This window comes from Neocloeon triangulifer, unplaced genomic scaffold (genome assembly GCF_031216515.1).
Source record: "Neocloeon triangulifer isolate White Clay Creek 2 clone unplaced genomic scaffold, ASM3121651v1 ptg000014l, whole genome shotgun sequence".
Classification (NCBI taxonomy): domain Eukaryota; kingdom Metazoa; phylum Arthropoda; class Insecta; order Ephemeroptera; family Baetidae; genus Neocloeon; species Neocloeon triangulifer.
Genome location: NW_026775556.1, coordinates 16,964,397 through 16,984,260, shown reverse-complemented (window position 1 = coordinate 16,984,260; position 19,864 = coordinate 16,964,397). Strand labels below are relative to the sequence as shown.

Here is a 19,864-nt window from a genome sequence, read left to right as displayed (position 1 = left end):
ATTTTCGCTTTTAAAAAAGAGAAACTTAATGCAGGAGACTAATTTTATCTGTAAATAACTTGAAAAGAATCAACTCATAAAGCCCTAAAGTATAGTATATAATTACAAACTTTATTTATAACATTAATTATTCTGGTTGGATTAGATTAGGTTTTCCAATGGTTAAAGTGAGCGTATGGTTCAGATTTTGGATGATTATAGTGTAAGTGAATTATGTTTTTATTTTTATAAGTTTCGTGGTTTAATTTTTGAAATGTTTTTTCTATTTAACAAAAAGAAATGTTTTTTCTATTTAACAAAAAGAAAAAAATGAATAAAGAATTGAATACTATCTACATTTTTTTACTTCTAATTGAGGAAATAATTCTACAGTGACCCAAATTATAATCCTGAAATTTTTGGCAACAAATAACAACATGTTACTGGCCTGGATCGCGATTTTGCCTTTTAATTCAAGATACATTTTAGAAAGATTTTCTCGCATTTTTTCTTATTAGATTTAAGAAGCCATATAAAAGCAGCCTGAAAAATCAAAGTGGAAGTGTTTAAAAATGGGTTTTCAAGGAAAAAAATTGACTCAAAACCAAAGATTAAATTATATCAACATGCGAGTTAACTTCCGAAAGAAAACCATAGAAAATTTCATCTCTTATTCCAGCTAGAAATTCAATGTGAATAATATTGTGGCAACTAATTTTATTAAATTCATTTTTCATTACACCTTGAAACCAAAAAGAACGGTTTGCAGCAAAATCAAGAGTCCACCACACCCAAAAGAGGAACTAACCCGCGGAATCGCAATTGGATGTGAAAAGAGGAAATTAAGCCCATAAATCTCATGCGGCAGTGAAGGCGCATGAGGAACGCCCCGAGCTCCGTAATGACTCTGTAATCAAAATTTTCCAGCGTTGACCCGCAAAGGACACGGAGAGGTCCTTGGCACCTCCGAGTGACGGGCGAGAGCAAAGTTCGCCGAAACACGCGCGACGGCTGCGAAATATTGCGCTATTTGGGATGAGCATCGCGGAGAATGAAAGAGGCCCTCGAGGGGGCACTTGAAAGGCGGTGCGCGCGATGGATGCGATTGCACTTCATTCGGATGAGGCGCAGGTCGTCAAACTCTACCTCTCGCTCGCCGATGGAGATATGCCCTGGAAAAAGCACTGCGCCTTCCGATTTTTATGGCGAACGCATTCGGACGCTTTTCACAGAGGGCAAAAAGTTTCCGCTTTTTTTTCTTATCAAGAGTTTTCGCCGCGGTATGCACGCCGCGGTCGCCGTGGAAAATCTATTCGATCGCCAGCAGAGCACAAAAGCTTTTGGCATTCCATTCGTGCAGCAGTCGACTTGTGTAAATTGGTCGGAACGTGGAAAAGGTCGAAAACCTGCGTAAACTTGAGCGAATGTCTTATAAAAATAAAACGTTCATCTATATCATTGACATTAAAAAAACTCATTTATTTATTTTTGCACAGAATATCGAGCAGCAAATTTTATTTTCTCTCCACGCAAAATAAGCTTCTACCTATTTTAATTGAAATTAAGTTAATTTAAAGACTGCCTTTTCAAATTTTAAAATAAGCCTAAAGTGAAGGTTAAATAATAATATGTCAAAATTCTCAAAACTATGCTTAAGAAAAATATTTAGCGACACATAACACTAGTAAAAATGGCATTTTTATGTTTAATTTAATGGGTTTCTCCAATATTTTCGTTTTTTTTTGTACAATATTAAAGTTGCTAATTGAAATATCTTCTTGATTTTAATGAATTTTAAGTGATAATCTTTAATTTGCACTGAAAATTTTCAAAGTGAATGTTTTAACAAAAAAAATTCCTATCGATTTTGATTGTTGGAAATATTTAAAAAAGACACATTGAAGAATTTGATCTGTTTAAGCAGGTGACCGCAATCGGCACTTAATCTATTCTTGATAAGGATGATTTATTAATTAAATTTAATGATTGGACCATTATAAAAATCAATTCTACTTCTTTTTCCAGTTTATCATGGTAAAAAATAATTAGGAAATTAAATTGGCATGGTAACTATTCCTGATTACATGCCTAATTATAATTATGAATGAAACCTATGATTTAAATTCATGCAGATAAACACAGATAAGAAAAATACAAAGATATTTCATAAAAAAATCATTCAAATCAATTAGGTTGATTTAATAAAGAAGGAAAATATTTTATAAGGTTATATTTCAACCAGGTAAGCAAAGAGAAAAGGTTGTAATATAACGATTCCTGCATAGCAAAAGAAATTTAAAATCAAGTTCAAGAAAATCATTTAAGAAATATTTTTGCAACGACTTGGATTTATTGATTTGTTTGCCATCAAAATTTTATGATTTTATTTTGAGCTTGACAAGGGAGACTAAAACTGAATAAGGATGATTTTTCTCCAAAGAAATGTAGGGAAATGTTACACTAAATTTTCATTTTCATCTCAATTTTCAAAGACAGTTCAGAAAGATTTCGGTTGAAGTTTCAAAAGTTTATTTATTGTGAAATTTGACCTGCGGATCAAGGCATGAAAAACACGGATATCGGTTTCTTGACCATCTACGCAATATTTAGATTTTTGATCAAAAAGGAGCAAAGAGTGGTGGACTTTGACTTAGCGAATGAATGAAATAAATTCTGGATTCGAAGCAGGAAGGAAGAAGTTTTGGTGATAAATGGTGTTGCGACAGGCTCGAATTGCAATTCACTGTTAGAGGTCAAATATATCGCGGCAGCATCGCGTCGAGAGCAGCGCGATAAGAGTAGCAACGTCAAGTGACACATGCGACCCTGAGACTCGTCGGCTATGTGAGAGATTAACGTGGCTTTTCACCACCGAAAGTGCCACTCGCGAAAAAAAAATAACGAGTCGTATATTCCTCCTCTCTGCTGATAAAATGGCGATCGACCTTAACACGCACCGCAATAAAATATCTCGTTTTCAAGGGCCAAGCACGCGTCATTTTCAAATTCAACAATTACACTCATTATCGCAAAGCAAAAACCTTCTGCTTGAGACGAACCAAAAAGCATTAAGCTTATAATTTTTTAACTGCGCGTTAATAACTTAATCGTTTATCAGACATAAATAGTAAATAGAAATTTGGCTTACAACAAAATACCCGGTGTGTGCAATATTTTTTTTGCACTTTTTTTAAACCGCCCATTCACATGTGCACGTATTATGCATGTTTGTCTCCCGTTGGATCACGTTCTATTCAACGCGATATCCGCTGAAACGACCGACCTTTGACCACAAATGCCACCGACCTCGAGATAAAAAAAAAATGCAAATTTGTTTGCTGCATGCAAAAATGCTGTACTAGGATCTGCTTGAATGCCTCGATGGTATAGCAAACTCCAAAGCGTTTTTCCCAAAAAATATTTTGCGGTTCATAAAAAAAATGTAAAAGAAATTAAATTCTTTTTATTTGCATTATATGGAATAATAAAATTATGGTAGGAGTGGTGGGGATGTTGAATCAATAATTATAATCAGTCGATATTCTTTTTGTTATTGTTGTCTTTATAAATATTTGTCTTCATTTACAATCTACAGTTTTAAGATTTCCACAAGCTTTCGAGTGTGGAATTAGGACAAATTATGATAACTTTTTCCATCAAGATGAGATTGGGTATTGTTGATGATGGTCAAAAGTTTTTGAAATATGGTCAGGCTAAATTAAAATGAACTAAACATATCAAATTATGAAATAGGACAGTTAAATGTATAACAATTAATGCTATGGAAAGAAATGTCAAAGTAAATAAATTATGCTGTCAATGAATCTTCAACTTTTTTAAATTGTTTTGAATCAAAGGGATTTAATATTAACATGTTTTTTTTCTCAAAATTTCATGGATATTGATATTTTTAATCTATCTCTTTTAACCATCAAATCTATGAAGAATGAGTTTAAAAATTTAAAAAAATATATATAAATATAAGATGAGAACATAATTTGTTCAGGATATGCTGAAATATGAACAATAAGTTTGTGTGATACACTTTTAAATTCAATTTAAAAAAAAATGCTTACAAGACGTACAGTGCAAATATTCTTTTATTTCTTTTCCTATGTCATATATTTGCTGTCGCACATGTAGAATAAAAAAACCTCTTATGCGAGCTGCGTTTGCTGCTTCGCCCTTGAGTGAATTTTTCTCAATTAACGATCAATTTATTGTCTGTGTGTGTGTGTGTGATGCAAACTTGTCGTGTTACATCACCAAACGAACAGCACATGCCGGAAAAATTGCGCAGATTAATTTGACCTTGTTGCGTTTGGACAGTCATAAAGGAGTTATTAAAAAAAATTTGCGATCAAACATTGGTCGTGGACTCTATTTTTAATTAATTAAATTTTATTACTCTCTTGATTTTAATTCCATTATATTTGTTTAATTTTTCTGGATGACCAACACTTTGCTCTATCGCTCTAAGATTCGATATAAAAATAATGAAAAAAAAAATTTTAATTAAGGATTTTTTTATTTTCTGATCGCAAACGGTGCGCAGAGAGATTTGACCACCGTTTCAAACATTTGAATAACGTGGCACCTCAAAAATGTAAGGTAAGAAACTTCGTGTCCATTGTTCTCTGCCGTGATTGGAGCCTGTGTAATGTGATTGTTTCGACGCGGCGAGAACAATTTGTCCGTCGCTGATACATAATTGAGAGCGACAGGCGCAGGCAGGCAGGCGAGCGAGCGCGAAGAGCAGCACCCTTGACATTATTCAGCTCCCATTTTATTATTTTAGGTCAGCGGCAAGTCAGCGCGACGTGTGTTTTATTATTGTAACGTGTGCGTTTATCTGAGCTGAAAAAGTAATCGCACGTTTGCTCATTTTTCATCTCTCTGAGCCGTGCCATTTTATTTAGCACGCGATCGCCCCGGTGCATCACGAACGACCACTCGCTCACCAATGCAGTATTTTTCTCGTTTCTTGACGTGCAAAAGCACTTGCATTGAACTTTCGAAGAAAACCAAGGTTTATAAAATAATGAAGAGGTGAATCAGCTGGATTTTATCTTATTAAAATGATCAATTACATTAATTTAAAATGAGAAACAATGAGCAAGGAAACCTTCGAGGGCAACATAAAAGCCTAAACTAACGAGAGATATTGTTGACAAGTGGCTAAAGCAAAATATTTTTATTTGAATTTGAAGAGTTTTGGTTCTTATTTAAATATTTTTAACAAATATTTACCCCACAGATAAGGGCTGTGGGGTTAAGTTGAATTATTAACTTGTTACTTTCAAAGATACTTTTTTATTTAAGACACATTATTAACAATTTTAAACCAATGAAATGCGATTAAAAAAAGATATATGTTTTAACTCAACACAGTTCACTATTTAAATTTTTTTGCACAGTACAGCACATCACAACAATGAGCCATAATTAGAGACTTCATTTCTTAAACTAAAGCTTTTTATGATTTGAAAGTTTGTAAGTTTGCTTTGAAAACAATATAAATTAAAACTTCCGAATATTTAAATTTTCTTCACCGGGGAAATTTAAAGTCTTGGGGGAAACTTTCAAGTATACGGTGTTTTGCTAATTAACCGTAATTAACCTAAAGATAATTGTTTTATGTTTTTGCCGGTTTTTGCTAAAAAAAAATAAACTTGTGGGAACACGGAAAAACCACAAAACTTTATCTTCAAAGCCATATATTTCTGGAAGAATATGACAACACGGACATGGCATTTTTGGTCTCAAACCTTTCTTTGACAAGGCGCCATGATTATAATTATAGTTCTCTTGCAATTGTTCTTGTTTTAGTTGCAAATTGTTTATTGATCTAGGATCTTGTAAAAATGTTTCCAGTTTAAACTTTGAACATGGTTGAAATATTTTACTAAAATAAAATAAAATTATAATTTAAAAAAAGGTAACATTATAAAGCTATAAAATTTTGATTAAATTTAGCGTATTGCAATTGAACAACGTTTTTCTTGATGGGAAGCAAAGAAAATTCTATACAATTTGCAAAATTCCTTTTATTATTACTATAGCATGTTAAAGAGCTGCACGATCTTCATATAGGGAGTGCCCACATTAAACTTACTTGATGCGATGCAGCAGAAATCGATCTACTTTTAATCTAAACGCAATTTTTCTTAGGTCAGCGCTTCAGCTTTAATTTGAGGCTTATCACATTAATCCTTTCCGTTTCCTCTACATCAAAATCAAAGGCTATTTCAGTCCCAAATATACATTACCAAGTGTTTTGATTAAAAGGCGTCCAGTTTTCAAACTTCTTTTGATGCCGCACGAACATAAAAAAATAATATATAAATTTGGTGCATTCAAGAGCGAGTTGGATCATTTTTCTTTTTCTCCTTCTCGAAAAGATAAAAGGAAATCAGGACGACGATACATATTGTGAATGTCACTGCAGTGGCAGTTTGTTGTTGAAAGTCCTGCAATGTGTGCGGTCATTTATGGACACGGACGATGACATTTGAGACGAAAAACGCCGTATGCTTCTGCTTTTTGTGTTTTGTTCAAAGAAAAATTCATTCATCCTTGCGTGCCGAATTGAAAAGTGAGCATCTGGCCGCGAGGAAAAGAAGTGGCCAAACTGGCCCGTGCTGGTCAGCGCCGTGTTAAATATATAAAGGCGCAAAAGAGACGACGACGATGACGGTTAGGTGTTCGTTTATGAGCAATTGTGCGCTGAAAGGGCGCCCGAGGAGCACGCGAACGAGTGAAAATTCTTCCACACCCTTGCCTCTTCATGTATCTCTTGCGAATAAAACATAGTATGGTTGAAGAGTGTGTCACCGTAAATGGAAAAAACCTTAAAATTGAAAAAAAAAAAATGAATAAGCAAGAAAAAAAATTTTTTTTCCTTCATTGGTATTGTTTAAATTTCAATTATTACATTATTTAAGGGCGAAAAATCATTACCAAATATAACTGTAAGAATTAAATTTCAAGGAAAAAAATGTTTAGCTCATAATAATGCAAGAACGTAAAATTATCTTGAAAAGTTCATTGCGTTGATCTAAATCATCTGAAATTTTACTTTTTACTGATACTTTATTTGCAGACTGATGAACTAAAAACGCAAGTTCAAATTTTTATTTGTTAAATCAAAGGTTTTTTCTTGAATATTTTACATTAAATTTTGTATATTTGACCTTTTTTAAATTTTATACTGCGCTAAAAACAAGGAACTGCGGAGGAGAATTTTGAATTTGTGCATATAATTGAAGGAACAAATGGGTTGAAAAAAAAACGACGAGGGGCATAAGGACCATATAATAAATGAGGAGCGTGCAGTGAAACGGCATTTAAAGAGTGCACCCGGTGGTGGCAGGGGACGTCAGATATAGAAGTACGCCACATCCAGCGCAGCACACATAATAAGTAAGTATTTTTACACACGGGGCGGCGCAGCACCCGATGCAGCAGCCAAGACCCATAATCAAAAGGGGCCTCTGTGTGTATTTTTTCGTCGGTTGCCAACCGACGGACCGACCGAGTCGCTGCCAACCAACCAACCGCCGTCGAGAGGGTGAAAAAGAACAGCGCAAGAGAAAATGCAACAACGCAATAAAACGACGACACTGCACCGAACACAGCAAAGACGGTTCGTTATTATGCAAAAAACGCAAACGGACGAGCAAAGAGTGTGCGCGGCGCAACTATGCCGATGCACTTTGTATGCGTTGACTGAAAAAAGTGGCAGATAAAAAAGAACCTAAAAGGAAGAGGACGTGGGAATTTGGGGAAAATCGACACGACCGTTGATCATTCTTCGTCAGTCCTCTACATATCTAGAGCAAATTAATTACGGGGAAAACAAATTTGTCTGATAAATAAAATTTCTCTAATCTTATCTCTAATCGTTGGCTATCAAAAACTATAATCCTTTGTTAAAAGTTACAATAAAACCATATTGTGAACTTTGTTGGCCTTTCCTTGTGGTTTTTCCTTGTTTAAAATTATAACTTAAAATTGTTACTACATAATTTCCTTGTTTATATAAGACAAACATTCAAAAGTTATTTTAAATTTTTTATCTCATTTTCGCTCAATATTTTTTTTCCAAATAATAATTATTGCGGAACTGCAATAAGACATGTTTTGAGGGGACTGACTGGGAAAGGTAAATTATTTTGTCCAGCATGTTTTTTTATACTCTTTGGAAGTTTAGATTTCCATTTCTTTTTTTTAAATTTAAGCGTGATTTTATGTTTATTTATCATGTATGGTAAGTAATAGGAGATGCGTGACAAGCTTTTTAAAAGCATGAAAAAAGCGATCTTCCGCTTGATGTATTACTAATTAATATTTGATTTACTCTCACTTCTGAATTATATCAAACATGATCAATTTTTTAAGGTAAAAAATTCATTTCATACACTTTCCAGAGAATTATAGAGATTTGAACCTATTTCACAGATTTAAATAAATTTCTCTCATACTTTTAAAACTGCAGAATTCCGCACTTCTTTTTCTCAATTTCTTCACAGAAATTATTTTTCATTGATCTCATCGTCGTAAATGAACTTTGAAAACACAGTAAGACTATATTATTAGCCTATGTTGCAATAATTTAAGTTAAATGAATAAAATTAAGTCATTAGTTGAAAGTTTTCAAGATGCAATTCCCACGTGCTTTGTAGACGATGACTCGGCAAGGTGCACAAACCGCGGAGCAATTTGCAAGAATTTAAATGTCAAGAGGTTTGTTTTCCGCTACAACAATTAAGAGCTTCTGCTTTCTCTCTATACGAGACTCGTGTTTGCAATTTAGAGAGGGCTTCTGCATAAGAAAAAGCCATCGATTATCAGTTACAATCTGCGAGAAAAAAACAATGAGAAGTAGATAAAAGGGATATTGGAAAATGATTTTCCTCTCATTGGGACGCGAGATAAGCCGTTGCTGCGAAGGAGACACTACGAAAATAAAGTTTGTCTCAAGGTTGGCTGCTGATAAATAAATAGACGCACGGCGGCGCGGCCGAAACAAACCGGCGTTGACTGAAATCAGCACGCCAAAGTGCTGTTTGCTGAATAAATAAAAACACACTCTTTTGTGCAGCGCGACAAAGCACTAATGCATAATATGGAAAAAGCTCCGTTGTCGTCGTCGTCGTCGCGTTCATTTGCACATTTATCACGCGAGTTTATTTTTTCACATAAATATGCATGCGCCGATGCTTATTGCATGTGGGCGGAGATGCTCTTTTGCTGCTCGGCGAGGATTTATTCATTTATGCCCTGCGAGGAAAATATCAAAGCGAGACTATACGTTTGCGCAAGCACATTATAATGCAACTATGCATATGTGTGCTGTAGATCGCAATTTGTGTTCACGGTTTTTATTTAATCCGACGAGAGCAGGGCTTTGATTTTTCAGCCCGGCAAATGTACACGAGGGGTAAAACTTGCATGGTTTTTATTCAAAACGGCTGATATTACCTCTATAGACACTGAAATACAAATAAATAGGGGAGGGAAGAAGGCTGGCCAGAATCCGTTTGGGAAATAAATGCGTTGCATGAGATTTTTAATCTTAGGTCACGTTGGTATCAAAGATGCTAATTTTTTACTCGGAATATAAAAATTATGCTAAAATTTCAGTTTTTTTTTACAAATTTTTTAATTTAATATTGTTTTCATATTAAATTTGGTATGTAATGTAATCTATATAGATAATATACCATATTCAAAAGTCTCTTTTGTTAAAATTCAGTCCCCTCCCTCGTTCAACCTCTCTCATCAAAATTGAAAGTGATTTTTGTTCACACAGGTCCAAATTCCAAAATAACTTATCTTCACGCGGTTTAATAAGAATAGATGGAAGACATTAAATTGATTAAATAGGAAGAGATGAAGTTAAGGATATTCAAGTCAATGAAATTTCAATAATTTAAATTGGAACAAAAGCTTAAAAGTAAAATTAATTAATTGTGACTTAATATTGAGCACTATAATATTGGAAATGAAGATTCGGGCTTTTCCTCGTTGCAAAAAATTGTTTTTTATTCAAAAACAAACGGCTCTACCAGTTTCGGTCACGGTCTGCGACCCTATTTCATGAGCAAGAAAAAGTACAAAAAATCAGCAAAATTTAAAAACCACATTTTAACATAAAAATAAAAATCTTAAAACTAACAAATTCAAGTACCAACCAATTTTTTGCAACGAGGAAAAGCCCGAATCTTCATTTCCATGATCATCTCCTCGAGTGTCAACTTCTTCAAACACTATAATATTAATTAAGTTTGAATGTTTTATTAACAAATTTTCAATTCATATTTCATTAAATCTTCTCCTGTTGCATTTCTTCGTCTCATATTGTCTGCTTCAATTTTTTTATAGAATTTTTTATAGAATTTTTTATAGAAAATAAATATTATCACCTCACTTTAACCTTGTTTTGGCCTGTAGCTAAATTTATTTTGTTGTTTGAGGTTTTTCCAACTTGAAGGTCGTACAACCGCGCTTTTAAATTCCTGCATGTCGTGTTTTTCTAAGGAAATCAACCATATTTTGAAAAACGATTTGGAGGAAAAAGTGGACATACACCTTGAAAACTAAATGTACACTCTCCTTATCAGTCATATAACAACGTAATTTACTGCACGAAAAACTTCAAATCAGCCTTGAAATGCAGCCCCTCTCTGTATATTATGAAGAACAAAACGAATCGCTCCACGTCAGCCTGAAATTTTTATCAACTTCCTCTCTTGCAATTAGTGCGTTAACGTTTCACGTGAACTGGACGATTTATTCTTATTATCAGTGACATTTTTCAAGAGGTCAACGGTGCATAATTAAAGGTGCGACGGAGACTTGAAGCGCATCTGCAAGTCTGCATGTTTAATTGGATGTGTCGCAATCCGAGGGGGTTGCGTAACGCAAACAGGACGGGTGTGGTAATTGCGTCTCGAGAGCGGTTGCCAAATAAATATGCTGCCAAAACGAGCCACCCCCCTCGAGGATGTTGAATTGAAAAAAACCTCCCCCCGCGAGTATCGGCACGTGACAGTGGGAGAGTGAGATGGGGTCCGTTAAATGCTTTAATATGCACGCCCGACTGAGCGCCGATCAAAGAGCCAAACGCACCCCTCCGCACAGGCATTTCAACACACTCACCCCCGGCGCGGCAAAAAAGTACGACCGCAGAAATTCCGCTACAGCACTGATTAGCCGCCGATTATTGCGTCATTAGCGCCGCGTCCCTCGGGAAACTGGCACTTGTTTCTCTCCTTCTAATGAATACTTGTTTCATCCAATACATTCCTTTTGATTTGAATAAGCATAAATAATAATTAAGTTAATTAATTAATATTTATTTAATAAAATTGTTCTCGTTCTCTTTTAAATACTACACACATTTCGCAGTAAAAATCACAAAATTATAAATCAAAACCATTTTGATAAGGAAAGGGTTATTTTATAAAGTTTCAAACTATTTTAAATCTTGCTACAGTTTGAAGATAATTTTTTTCTTATTACTATTGAATAATTCCACGTCGCTAGCACTGTATTTATTTTGAACCGAGAATTTTTTGGCATCTACTGGAAATTGGAAAATCGGTAAAAGAATCTAAAAAAAAAACTAGCATTTTAACCTATTCTCAACGTTTATCAAGACTAGACCTATTTATATTTTATTTGAAAAAGAAAAAACGGGAAACCGTATATAGCTTGAAATAGATTGTGGAAAACCGTTGTTGGCAGTTTTTTCCCACACAAGTGTGATAAGAAATTAGGAAAAGCATGATTATCATTATCGTATTGGAATATAAGTGGGACGCCAATTAAAGCCCACGCCGTTCCAAATGCGATAAAAATGCAGGTGTGCGATTGTAATGTGCTCGGGGTGGATGAAGCCGGAAAAAGTTTGTTGCGAGGTAGGCAACACGCATTGCAAGAACGTAGTCCAGATTGCATAACGTTTTTAAGATCGACACAACAAGATTCAAAATCGTGCAAAGCAAATAAAAAATACATAAAATAATTGCATAGGAATCTAGTTTTTCATGGAACAAATGAAATTAATTTTTTTTCAGATGTGAATGACCGAAGACCCTGCCTGCAGTGATAGAGGATGCGTTTTGGCTCACAGAGCAGGGGAATGACGACGATTTCCCGAATGCATCCTCTTCCTGCTGTGAAAATTTCCTGATGCGCAAAAATACCACCGAGTGTGGTAACACTTTCCGGGCAACTAGTGGCGGTCAATTTTTCCCTAACTTGTATTTTTGTGGGTTGTGAAAAATAACAATAAAACAATAGAACCAGTGAAAGCTAAAAATGAAAAACACACAAAGTGGACAATAGCAGCAGCGCTTTTGAATAATTATGAATGCCCTAAACAAAAACAAAGCGACCCTTTCCTGACAATAATAAAGTTTTTTTAATTAATAAATTGAAATTTATTTTAATTTGGTGCAAACTATGGCCGATATAAATAAAGACTGCCTGATTTTATAATAATAAGAAAAAATATTTAAATTCAATTCAAAGAATATGTAAAATGTATCCCTGTGGAAAAAAAGATGATCTTTTAATTTCATTTATTCTTTTTTATTACTCCGCCACAAAAAATAATTAATAACAGTATGAGTGGGAGCTAGAAAATTAAAATTTGATGCTTCTCTATGGTTCTCAGTTGATTTGTGTTGAATTTACAATTTTGAATTTTCCGTTAAGAGTTTTTGAGTTTATTTATTTTGCTTTATAGAAATTAGAAATACATATCATAATTGATCTTGTTATCACTGCGGGCTACAGCCACAATTTCTGGGTGAATTATTTTTTAAACCAAAATCAGTTTAAAAAGTAATTAAAAAAAATAGTATCTCCTGCTATTTCAATTCAAATATTCCACTAACTAAACAGTAATTCTATGAAAGGTTTCAAATTTTTTTTAATTGCATTTAAATAATTTATAGTTTTTTTTAAAGATCCAGAGCCATCAGAGGAGGAGGTGATCATAAATTTAAAACTTGTATTATTTAAAAAAATATTATTAAAAATTTTACTCTTATAAATCTGTTGTAATATCCAATGATTTTTAGCTTTCAATAACTATTATTAAATTAATTATCTGTTTTTCTCTTCGTATATTATGTGAGGGTTGGTATAATAATGACCCATATGAAATTTCTCTCTCGGCGGGGCTCCTTGGCGCAGCGTGAGTGAAAAGAGGCACCCTCGGAGTTGTGGTGGGACGATAGGGTGATGACGTTAATAACGAGAGTACACGTCGGATAGGGTGCATATTCGAAATAAAAATAACTCGTGTGTCCTTTTCATGCAGTGGCTCAGCGGCCGGCGCTCGCTCGTCTTTCCAGCATTTCTATCGATCCAGCCGCTGCGCGACCTTCAATTGACATTGCAACCATTGCGCTGCAGCTCTCGACAATTATCACTTCGTGTGGAGTTTGCTCTCGACGGGAGCTCTATAATGCACTCTCTGCAGCCAGAAAGGGAGTAAAGCAAAACATTCAGCGTATATAAATATATATAAATAAATACACACACGTAACATGCTGCACTGGATGCGGAGAAACCAGTTTCTTATTCTGTCTAATCGCGAAATCTAATGCATAACCAGATGCCCCTCTGTCTGCGAATGCACTTTTTATATTGAAACGTGCCCGTCCACTCGTTACTATGGGCACTTTGTCTTCAACTTTAAAAACAATCATGTTAAAATGGAAAGTAACTAAATATTTTTCAGATAATTATGGGGTTTGTTTTAAATTTCACATTTCAAGCAGCTGAATTTTATAATGCACTCCCCATATTTATTTCATTTTAAGGTAAAACAGCAAATGGGGTGAAAAATCTTAATTTCAAAGTGGCTTTCAATTATTTAATAGCTTTTCAATTGATGGAAGCATCAAATATAAAGGAAAATGAAGAAAAAAAATCATTTTCACCATTTGTGTTGTATTTTGAATCGTTATAATTGTTGTAATTATATGAAAGTTTGTGCAGACTAAAAAAAGTCATCATTATCTAGTGCAATTAATACAAATTTAATGTCGTTTGAACATTGAAGTTCATGTACTGAATAACTGAACTGTTCATGACTGATTTTGATAAATATATCAGGAATAAATATTGATTATATTCGGCGAGAAGTTGATTTCTCAAATTGTACAAAACCAAATCACCGCTAGCATGAAATCTACTAAAAAAAATCCAAAAAATGAGAGATTTCGAAGTAAATAACTAAATTTTGACACTCATGGAGACGTTGGTAGAAATGAAGAAAAACAATGTTTCAACGAGGCCAAAGCCTGTTTTTCGTCACTTATCAAAAACCTTAATTTAGGGGCATTCTGGAGAAAAAAATTCATAAGATAAGTGTTGCAATTGAGGTGTTGGATTAAAATTTAATTTTTTTTATAAATTTGTTTCAAAGTTGTAAATTATTTAAAAAAAAAAAAATAGATCGTAATATATTGCTATTATTCAATTTTTTTCTACCAAATCAACACTCGAATTTATGCTTGAATACTAATGTTTTGAATTCCTCAAAAAGTAGATGCATAATAGCGAGAGCGTTTTCTCCTAGAAGCCGCTAGAGGCAATGTTTTGATAATTTTATATGAGCAAATAAAATAAAATTAATCTGCTCAATTATTGCGAATCATTATTAATCGCTAAATTTTAATAAAATTTAAAATTGAATACTACATTGAAGTAATCTGTCATAATGTGAACACAATGAAACCAATTTTCATGTTTCACAAATAGGATTCGCCTACAAAGTGACTGTATAATTATCTATCCTGTAAAATTTTGGAAATTTAATTTTGTTGGATACGACATAATTATTTATGTTTTAATGATCAGCGAATATGAAAAAAAAACTTATAAGATCTAATTCATTTGGCCAAAATGAAATATTATTATACAAATCAATAAAAATTGCATATTTTTTAAACTAAATGCAGTTTAAATGCATTAAAATATGTATTTTAAAGACTCACCTTGATATTATGGACGCATGAATCCAAGTCGACCTTGAAAATCTTGCACTGAAACAGGAATTTCATTGTTTTGGGCGTGTTTTTGATCAAATTAAATCTAGTGTAGCAGGATTATGTAAAAATGGATTATGGATAATTCTCTTCTCAAAGCTGTCAATTAGAATTAATATAATTTGACAAATCTCACACAATCATTGACAGAGGAACCCAAGCACAACCAATACCGAAACTGCACTGATTGTGATTACACTGCGCCTGGCCCTGTCTGGATCTGGAATCTGGAATGTCTGGTTGAAATCAACTGTTGGTATGAAATATAGTCACGTGACTCTGCCGAGTGCCGAATTCCTGAGAATCTTGACGGATTTTTCACCTTGGGAGACAAAACAGCGATGGGGGAATGTAAAAAGCATCAAACTAAACATCCACGCAGTGCGCACAAACATGAAATGAAATAATAAGAGATGAGACATGAAAGCAAGTATTTGAGAATGACTTTTTCCTGTCGAAAAATTTTACGCTGAAAATGTTCAAAAGATAAGAATGCGGATATTGCAGGCTACATTTGCGGTTTATTTTTTGCCAAACGTTTTTGATACATTATTAGATAACATTGGATAATTTAATATTTGAAATTTTTACAGTTTTTTTGGTCATTTTAAAACTAATCACATAGCAAACAGTGTTATGTCGAAACTACAGATCTCTCTGGCCAAAACGATTAAAAAAATAAAAATATTTAAAATTAAGTTGAGAGACGAATGTAGCTTTTCTTAGGTTTATTTTGTGCTGTGCAGGTGGTGTTTTAATCACACCATTTATTTAACACACCTCTTAAGATGTTATGGGTTTAAAAAAAAAACATTTATTATTCCCCTTAAAAAGGAAAAAAAAGACTTCCGTCTATCATACATTTGAATTAAATTTTGCTTTGTTGGTTTGTTGCTGTGTTAAGTAAAAATAAATGATGAAATGCAGTTGTTCAAATTTTTTTAGACGAAACACAGCATTTGTCTATTTTAGAAGGATAATTATATGAGATGATTTTAAAATGCACGCACTAGCCGGCATCACTATAAATATAATAAAATAATTAAAATACGTCAAAAATGTTTTCATGTGAGCTGCTCACTCACTCACTCAGTAAATAATAGTCTGGCCAAAATGAGGATAAAATAAGGTCGGTCGTTGATCTTTGTATTTTTTGTCACAGTTGTCACACATCACAATCTAAAATCTAGATGCGTCAAAGAGACAAAAACATGTTGAAATAAATATTAAACGACATTCTCACACAGGTTATAATTTGGAATTTAAATTGAGTGAATTTTTTACAAAACTAATGTGCATTGCATTTTATCTTGATAATCTTGTTTTAATTCAAGTATTTTCATTCATTCTATATTTTGTAAAAATAGAGCTTTGATAATTAGAACTTGCCATCAAATTGAAATGAAGAGTATTAAAATTAATCCTATAGCTGATGGAACATTATAATTTTTGATCAAATTTTTGGGATCGCTTTTTATTTATTTTATTTTCCCTCTAAAGAATGTAGAATTTTTTTGCAAATTTTTCATCAGAATCAAAGACAATTATTCAATTTTGGCCAATTTGCAGTTTAAAAATAATTTTGCAATCAACTTCTGTTGCTAAAAATCTTAATTCTTTCTAACTTTTGGAGAAACTAATAAAGTATTTTTTATTTCTCTATTTTGAGCAATGACTTGTTTGGATAAATAGTTCAGCAGAATTGGAAGCGGCATTTCAGCCTGTTTGCTGTTCATTAGCAAAAAATGATAAAATGCAATCCAACCCATTCTCAAGCTCTTATAACATCACTGGCATTCAATTACACATGAGCCGCGGTGTTGGCACTGCTACGGCAGCAGCCGACTGCGTTCCAATTTTGCGACACTAGCGCCATACATACTAATACCAAAAAAGTTGGATCCTTCCTTAACTCCTCTGGTAGCTCAGTTGGTAGAGCGGTGGACTGTAGAAGGACTGTGGCAGACATCCATAGGTCGCTGGTTCGAATCCGGCCCGGAGGAAACCTTTTTTCTCCTTTTCACTTATCGGATTCTATTTCTATAGCAACTCTTCAATTATGAAAAATTGTAATTTATGTTTTGCAAAAATATGATTTGGAAAGCTTGTAATAATTGCTTTCGTATCATTATATCATAAAATCTTTACAAAAACAATGAAAAATTACAAAATGATTATATTAAATTTTACTGAATTGCATCCTTCACTTCAAACTCATCATACAGTTTTGTTACTTTCAAAAGCGAGAAATTTTTGCGTTTCAAGAGAGCATTGTGGAAACGCAGAGTACATTACGCTTGCGCCTAGAGTGCAGCTATTTATTGATCCGTGTGCATCAAACTGCCTTGTCGCTTCATAAAAACCAGCTCGTCTCGCAACTCATCATCAAAACTCACTCACCAGCTTCTATTACACGGCTAAAATCAATAGTCGTTTTGCTGTTGAATTAATATTGAAAATTCTAATTCTGAAATATTTCCATTTTAAACCGTTTTTTTGTGAAAGTAAAACGATTAACAAGAAATAACGGAAAGCTTTAGTGGATCCCAATAGTATTCTTATTAATATTTCATGCTTCATTTTTAGATTTTTCGTTATTTGGGAATCATTTTTGTGTGGGCAGTTTTTGTTTAAAAGTTTTATTTTTAACTTTTCTGTTTTATTTTTATTATTTTGATAATTTTTGCTTGGGTAAAATAAAACATTTCAAAAATAAAGTGGTTAATCTGAAAATTTAAGCAGAGGCCAAATTGCAAATTGGTTTCATATATTAACGTAGCAGTTGATGGGAAAAATCAGAAGTAACTGTTCAAAGTAAGTCAAAATTCACTTTTTTTTTTAAACAAAATCATAAACCGGTGCAAAATTTGCTCAACTGAGATAAGAGCAGTGAGGTCTTCATAAAGTTTATATTTGCGGCGCGGACAAAACGCATAAATATCATATATAAGCAAAAATAAATTGCGTTGGAGGAATGACGTTTATGTGACGCAAGTTGCAAATATAATTTTTTTGCGCTGCCTGTTTTCAAACTCGCACCAACAAATAATACTTCCTGATTTCACTCAGGGTCGTCCTTGGACATGCAGATATCAGGATGCGTTCTTTTATATCGTTTCCGAGTGTCTAAATTTTTGAAAATATGGCAGCAGATTTACGAAAACGAAATAAATTATTTTTCATAATCTGCTGAATTAACAGAACATTATTTTTGGCCGTTCGCAGGCCAGCGGCCACTGAGAGCGGCCAAGTAGGCGGCGCCATGGACTCCGCCCCTGGCACCCCGAGTGGCTCACCCCTGAGCCCAGTCCACCCCTCGGGCCGCCGGCAGCCAATGTGTCGGTCCCGCCGCACTTATTGGCCAAGTCGAGCACCGTTGAAGGCCGCTCCAGAGCCAATTGTCGCGCCAGGGACAACTCGCCTAGTTTGAAATTTGATTTTTTGTTTTCAAATTTTTACATTCTCATATTTCAATTTAAATCAGCAAAAGTTTTTTTTTTCAAATTAAATGCAAGCATTATTTCTCGGTCCGAGTGCGAGAGATAAAAATAAATGCAACGCTTGAGATATTGTTGTTCATAAAAAGCTCAACTATAATACTTATTTTTATAAATATCAATTTGACTTTTTTAAATTATTTTTGATAGCCAATATTTAAAAAAATAATGATAACAATGAAGGGATGGATTAAATTTTAATTAAATAGGCGTACATTTTCAAATGATTTTTTGATTATTTTATTTTACAATTCATTCATTCAAATTATGGACATCATTTTATTTGCCACTTCTAAAGTATTACGTGCGCGGAATTTGCCCTCTTTTTATACAGCAAGAGTAGATTTATCAGACTTAAAATATTCAAATTCTAATTTTTTGAGCATCGCACTCACACGCCTGGAACTTTTGTGCTGCCCGGAGCCTTGTAGTTTTTATACTGTAATCAAATATTAGGTAGTTAATTTTCGCTCTCTCTTTTTAATATAATCTCAATCAGGTAATGATATTTAATTTTTACCTTTTTCATTATCCATTCTGCGTCTTCCACTGATCTTTTCATGATCTCCTGAATCCTTTCTGGGTCTTTCTCGTGCACATGTTGCTTAAAACTCTAAAAAAAAATGACGTAAAACACAATTTAACAGCATCCCTGTGGAAGATATAATCAAAATTTTTCCAAATATTTTATTAAATAAAAAAAATATATTAAATATATATTAATTTTGACGACGATTTCTGACCGGCCTTTAATTGAAACGGAATAATTTTTGAAGTAGAAAATAAAAAATCAAATTGCTCATCATTGATCATATTTTTACTATTTTACGTTTTAGAATTAAAATTGAAGAGAATAAAAGATGGAAATTTAAATGTAATGTAATTTGAGGAATAATCATTGCACATGCTTTTGCCGCTGAAATTTGAAGTCGGCAATAGAAAACGTGCCTGTTTGATGTAATGCTGGTAGTGTTCTTTGGGACCTTTTGGAAGGCGTTGGCATTGCCTCATGAGGTACCTGAAAAGCACCTTTGGACATGTGATACTTTGGGCGGACATTCGCACAATCTTTGGACCAACTAACGCTTGCAGGCTGGAAAAATGGGGGCACAAAAACCGAAGTACATGAAATTCGTGTGTTTACTTCACCAGCTGGGCTACTCGTACTAGGGTGCCACCTGCTTTCGCGGCAAAAAAGCAAAATGCTTGCGGATTCGGATCAAAGATCTTTGGTTCAGATACATATATTATACTTTAGATTTTTAGATTCATTTAATATTCTGACCTGAATCGATTGCATTTAGTTATTTATAAACA

At 33.7% G+C, this 19,864-nt stretch overlaps 2 protein-coding genes and 1 non-coding gene across 4 annotated transcripts in view; 1 reads left to right on the top strand and 2 right to left on the bottom strand.

The window, feature by feature from the left end:
* Window positions 1–15,273, bottom strand: part of LOC132199690 (proline-rich protein 36) — a 28,362-nt gene extending 13,089 nt beyond the window's left edge. For both annotated transcript variants that reach the window (XM_059624611.1, XM_059624612.1), the window contains exons 1-2: window positions 15,187–15,273; window positions 15,000–15,047 (exon numbers count right to left, since the gene is read on the bottom strand). The gene's annotated coding sequence lies outside the window, so the exon portion shown is untranslated. The remainder of the gene's footprint in view (window positions 1–14,999; window positions 15,048–15,186) is intronic.
* A 1,691-nt stretch (window positions 15,274–16,964) lies between these two features.
* Window positions 16,965–17,053, top strand: Trnay-gua (transfer RNA tyrosine (anticodon GUA)). The gene is given in 2 exon segments: window positions 16,965–17,001; window positions 17,018–17,053. It is a non-coding gene; the product is annotated as a tRNA-Tyr (tRNA).
* A 1,709-nt stretch (window positions 17,054–18,762) lies between these two features.
* LOC132199457 (LYR motif-containing protein 9-like) lies at window positions 18,763–19,806 on the bottom strand. Its single transcript, XM_059624170.1, has 3 exons — window positions 19,496–19,806; window positions 19,068–19,160; window positions 18,763–18,986 (listed from the first exon to the last, which is right to left on the bottom strand). The coding sequence occupies exons 1-3, from the start codon at window positions 19,604–19,606 to the stop codon at window positions 18,939–18,941; spliced, it is 252 nt and encodes an 83-aa protein (XP_059480153.1). The 5' UTR covers window positions 19,607–19,806; the 3' UTR covers window positions 18,763–18,938.
* Between the last annotated feature and the right edge of the window lie 58 nt (window positions 19,807–19,864).

Coding starts and splice junctions, on each gene's coding strand:
- LOC132199457 (XM_059624170.1), bottom strand. CDS start 19,606: ATGTCCGCCCAAAGTATCACATGTCCAAAGGTGCTTTTCAGGTACCTC. Junction 19,161..19,495: donor ACCAGCATTACATCAAACAG/GCACGTTTTCTA, acceptor ATTTTTTTTTAG/AGTTTTAAGCAACATGTGCA. Junction 18,987..19,067: donor CAGAATGGATAATGAAAAAG/GTAAAAATTAAA, acceptor ATTTGATTACAG/TATAAAAACTACAAGGCTCC.